This window comes from Buceros rhinoceros, unplaced genomic scaffold (genome assembly GCF_000710305.1).
Source record: "Buceros rhinoceros silvestris isolate BGI_N320 unplaced genomic scaffold, ASM71030v1 scaffold7828, whole genome shotgun sequence".
Classification (NCBI taxonomy): Eukaryota; Metazoa; Chordata; class Aves; order Bucerotiformes; family Bucerotidae; genus Buceros; species Buceros rhinoceros.
In genome coordinates this window covers 40835-46442 of record NW_010426277.1, presented here as the reverse complement: position 1 = coordinate 46442, position 5608 = coordinate 40835, and the positions used below count along the sequence as shown (strand labels likewise).

General features: G+C 48.5%; 1 protein-coding gene across 1 annotated transcript; it reads left to right on the top strand.

Annotated features, from left to right (window-relative positions):
- Window positions 1–355: 355 nt before the first annotated feature.
- LOC104498104 (loricrin-like) lies at window positions 356–1009 on the top strand (the record flags this gene model as incomplete). The annotated part of the gene is made up of 1 exon (XM_010141442.1): window positions 356–1009. A coding segment is annotated over one exon (654 nt), but the record flags the coding sequence as incomplete, so codon positions are not given.
- Window positions 1010–5608: the final 4599 nt, after the last annotated feature.

The window sequence follows — 5608 nt, the reverse complement described above, 5'->3', positions numbered from 1 at the left end:
GATCCGCCACTCTTGCAACACGTTAAAAACAGGAGCGAGGAGAGTCCTGGTTATTTTTACAGCTCTGCGGTTATGCTTGTGAAGATGAGTGAGGAAAATCATGGCAGTTGTTATTAGATGTTAAAAGAATAGGTTTCAGATTTTAATCCTCTGGAAATCCATCATGGAGATAAAAGAAAATCCATCCCAGTAAGAGTTCAAATGTTCTTGCATTTGAAGTGCCCGATGTCAAAGCCTGGCATTGCCCCAGGCCCTGGCAAAGCTTTTCTGACCACACCACCTGAAAGCCCCTCACCTGCCATGGTCACAAATGAAGCAAAATGATGCAGATTTGTGGGGTTTTTTACTCTTTCAGATTTATCGCTGTCTTCGAGGGCGCCGGCGGAACAGGGGCTACAGCCATGAGACCTGCTCACATGACAGAGGACACGGCAACGGCAGCGGGGGCCTCTCAGACATTCAGGGACATGGCTCCTTCTTCTGTGGTGGGGAAGGCACTGTCACCTACAACCCAGGAGCTTCATCTTACCAGCCCATGCCAAGATCACCCACCTACAGCATTTCAGGGCGGTGCAGAGGTGGGGGTGAGGGGTCTGTCGTCATAACCAGTGGTGACAACAGGGACACGTCTGGCTGGGGCACCGTAGAGGGGTCAGTCTCAGTGTACAGCAGCAACAGTGAAAGAGGGTACAACACTGAAGACTCGGGCCCGAACGTCATTGGCAGCTCAGGGAGTGGTGGAGAATCCAGCTACCACGGTGGGAATTCTGGCATCACTGCGGGAGGATATGGGCATGAAGACCCAGCAACATCTGGGGGCAGTGGGGGATCAGGGTACTATAGTGGAGGAGTGGGCTATGGATACAGGGGATACTCAGGCCCAGAGTTCAGCTCTGGAGGCGGTGGGTCCTCCCAGGCCACGCAGCAGAAGTGCCCCGTGGTCATTCCCGACATCAAGGCCCATCAGAGCAAGAAGACCAGTCACTGGCCCCCCAGTGAGAAGAAGTGACTGACCCAGCAGCTTCCCCTGCTTGAACAAGAATGTCCTGTATGTGCTACGACATGGCTTTTCCCTGACTGTGATTACGGCCAGGGAGCTTTGCATTCTTCGTGTTGGCCTGCGTTAGCAACGTTGCTGCCAGGAAACGTGACCTGTGCTTTGGTGATAGGAAAAGAATCTTCTCTCCACCTCCTTTGGCTCATGGGATGGAAAATAAAACTTTATGGTCTGTGGGAAATGCAAGTTTTTGAATGGTTTCTTTAATTTCTGGCTCCTTCAGTCGAAACACTCAAAATCTACCTCACAACACCAGATTTATCTTCCAGCATTTTTGATACATATTTTACCCCCACACTCAAATTAATATTTATTTTAATAGCATTAAAATACCACATTCTCAACAGCAAGAGAAGATTCTTAATTGTCCTCTTTCCGAAGTCAGAGCCTCCCCCGTGCTGATCCCATCAAACGGAATTGCCGTGCCCTGCCGAGACCCTTGGCATGGCCAGATCCTATGAGAGCAGGAGATAAGCAAAACTCCCAGGTGATTTCTGGCTGATTATTATTTACAGCGTGACCTCAGTAGTTCAAGGTTGTTTACATGGAAGCAATTACACCTCAGCCTCCTGGCCCACAGAGATTGCAGGCAATGTTGTAAGCCAAAACACGTAAACCTTGTGCTTGCACCAGTGGCATGAGGCAACTAGAACAGGCTCGTTCGCTTCCTCGCCAGTAACCTGTTTCATGGCATTTTTTGATAGGATCAAGCCCTAAATTAGGTGCAGGGAAATGGTTCCTCCGTGCTGTGCTGACGGGACAGCACGGGGGAGGCTTCAACATCCAGTGCTGGTTGTTATTTGGTATTTGCCAAATTATTTGGTATTTTGGTATTTGCCAAATACTTCAGGACGGTTCTCCAGGGTTTTTGGACTCCTCCAAGTATTGGTAGTGAAGGAAAAAAACAGCCATATATCTGTGCCTATTTAAAACAGACAAAAGAGCATAAAATCACTTCATAAAATGTTTTTACTGTTCCTACTATCACCCACCTTTGAGGATTTCACTTTTGGCTCAATAAAAATCCAGAAACTTTGCCCTGATGTTTGTAAAATAGCACATTTCCAAAACCCAAATCCCTCGGAGCTCCACCCTCGAGTTCGGTGCCACTACAGGTATCTTTCAGGCTGTAAAATGTTGTAAGACTGTGGTGCAGGGATCGTTACACAAGGTTTTGCCACCAACCATATTAAATCCTATTCTAAAATTAGACAGCATTACCATATATATGCCTCTGCTTGTATTTCTAAAATCTGCCACCTCATTATTGATCTCTGTTGTTTTCTCTGCTTCCTCTGATGGCATCAAAGAACTCAAAAGGCTCAAACATCTTCCAGAGTCTGGAGGCTTCAAAAACATCTACTAAATGACAAAAAAACATTTCAAAAATTGCAATCCCCCCCAAAAATATAAGAAAACAACTTTTTAAGGTGTACATTTCTTCTTCATTATCCCAGCTCACTGGTTCTCTGATGATATAAAAGTATAACAGACCCAGGGGAGCAGGAAGATGCTCTGGCATCCAGAGCTGGAACACAAGGAGCTGGAGCTGCATCCCATTGCTTTTCTCTGTCCACTGGCACAGCTTCAGCTCTCCTCCAGCATGAGGCCGGGAGCAGGAGGAGGCTGGATTTGACACGCAGGCATATACATGTGCACTTGCATGGGCAGATTTCCCCTCTGCTTGTTGCGCAAGAGGGGAGGAACGAGTCATCCTTCATGGCTGACGAATTGTGATAACGCAGGAATCACGTCCACGAGCGTGTCGGTGCTTGCAGAAGCCGTGGCCCCTCTGCTCCCGCTGTTTGTAAACAGGCTGAAGAGTAAACACAAATCTGGCTTCTTGATGAAAGTTGCTAACTGGCGCCTCTGGGTAGAAACTGGAGAATTATTTTAGAGATAGGAAGAGGGAGCCACGCCGCTGCTTCAGATGTTCAGTCGATCTCTGCCCGACAAAACCTTGTGCCTTCCATATTCGAAGAGAGAGTTAAGATGCAAAATGAATAGAACCAGAGTGAGCTTGGCTGAAATTGCCCAGTCAAACTGCTAATGGTAGGGAAAAGGAGAAACTGGTGCTGTTGCAAGGCCATGGTTGCACAGCTGATTGCAGCAGTGCCAGGCGAGTGCCCCAGGCTTGCAGCAGTCCTCTGCTTTGCACCCAGGGTGCACCCGTCCCACCCCAAGGAAGAGCTGGGTGAGCTCAGGACGCAAGGTGAGCTCCGGTACGTGGTCTCTGAGCTGGCACTTTACTCACGTCTTACTCACAAATGCAAGTTTTTGCTCAAGTGGTTTCTGTAGACAGGCATTTCCCATCGTGGACGACGGCTGCTTCAGGGGTGGGCAAATTAAAAAGAAAATAAAATATTAGAAAACCAGAAATTCTGAAAGAGTAATTCTGTCTGGGGATCTTAGGAATTGACCAGGAAAAATGTCGTCAATAAAGATGAGTGGTGACTATCAAAATCAGCAAAACGGCTATAAAATCAGACGTGAAGTAGGTGGACGCAGGTAGAGAAACCACACCACATTTCTGGGGTATTCACAGACACAAGCCAAGACTCCCAGAAGTGGCCTGTGCCGCTACCTGGTTTTGACAGGTCACTCTCCAGTTGTAGTTCTTGGAGTCTCCCACAGTGGCCACAGGCTTCATTATCCTGTTTTATTGCTCTGGGAAATGACGCAGTCAGAGAAAGGAGAGCAAGAGGAGACCCTCAGCTACGAATCTTGTGGCACCTGCAGATGTGAAGACACCTCTAAAGATGCTTTTGGAGGACGTGTGACGAGGTCTTTCTAAAAACTTGCCATTTTTCATGGTGAGGACATGGAAGAGGTGGCACTTGTCCACTGTGCCAGACCCTGGTGCAGCCAAGAGGCAAGCAGGCATCGTGACCTCTCCTCCCTGCAAGCCTTTGGGTGAGAGGTTTCAGGAGGACAGAAACCCCCAAAAGCACCACCTTTGCCATCCATTTTGCAACAGAAAACTCATCAGGGCATGACGGTGAGACAGTCAAGCCACCCACACGGTTTTCACTCTTCGTGCATTACAACCTGCATGGGGCAGAGTGGCAATTAAAGCTGTGTAACACAAGGAAGACAATCTACTCCATGACAAGTCAATCAAAGAAACCGGGTTGAATAAGCTTTTGAAGGTGGTGGATAATTAGAGGCGGGGCTGGTTGGTAAATACATTGGTTCTTTTTCCCCAGGGGTTTATTGCATTTTCAGGAAGAGAGTTCAGAACCGTATAAAAGTTCTCGGAAGGGCGAGCAGCTCATTCACTCAACTCCGCTCCTTCTTCAGAGCCTTCACAGCCAAGGTGAGTTGCAACTGCTCCACTAACACTTGATTTTTATGAAAATTTGCTGAGCTGAGCTCTTACAGGATGGGTCTGTCTGTGGGTGCTGGGATTATCAAGAACCAAGCTCTCACCTTGGTGGTTGGGGAGATTTCGCTCTATCAAAATTCGTCTCGGGACCAATGTTCTGTTGTTCTCAAGCCTGGGCTAAGAAGCAAAATTTCTTCTTACTGCAGAGACATATTTTGATTTCTCCAGTGCACAGGATTATGAGTTTCCAAAGGACAAACTGGAAATAAGAGTGGGATTTGGGAGGCACAAGAAACATTTTGGGTCTAAGCTGGGAATTTTAATTGCACTGATAAGCCTGACACCTTTACTAAGCTCTTTTGGAAAACATAAGTCCTCAGGAGCTGCAAGTTTTAAGCTGTGATTGATGAAATTTAGAGAAGAACAGAGAAAGCAGATTTAAACTATGAGAGGAAGGAGCAGCATGAGCATCCTTCCGCTCAGCTGGCCACATCTTGGACAGCTTCTGCCTTCTTGAAATCTCAGCTCTCCTCGGAAGCGGGTTTAGATGTGCATGCAGGATTTTCCTCATGCCTCAGGAAATTGGGCACTGGACAGCCGAGTGTCCACGGGGCATGGAAGGAGCAGAGGATGCAAGGAGGGAGGAAGATGCAGAAGGCTCTTCATTTTGAGCATCTGGCTTAGAAAGCATATTTGCTGAGGCTCTAATACCACCAGTCCTGGCTGTAAATTCACTGGCTGTGCCAGACCTCTGTAGGCTTCATGGTTTTCAGACCCTTGCCAATATGCCTCTTGCCCATGCAGCCTAAACTGGCAGCCCACAGCTCGTCCGCTCCTCCGTTACACAGCCGTGAGATAATGCCAGCTTGTCTTCCACCAGCGCTTATGAGATGCAGCACGGGAAAGAGCTCATCGAACCCTGCCAAAACTGAGATCAAGGCTGCTGGGGGGCTTGTGGGGGCATTCAGGTGTGGGCTGATGCGGTGCTGCGGGAATGAAGCCCCAAGGTGGGGAAACAGGACGGGCAGACAGGCAAATCCTGCCGAGCCCCAGCAGGCTCATCAACACATCAGGGAAATCTGAACCCAGCGCAGAGTGGGGAAAACACGCTGCCTTCCGTGCTGCTAACGACAAAGGTCTCTCTTTGCCAGGGTTCACCTCACCAACGGAAAAATGTGCTCCCGTGCAGACAGAGGCTGCCACAGCTCCGAGAGCTCCTGCCACAG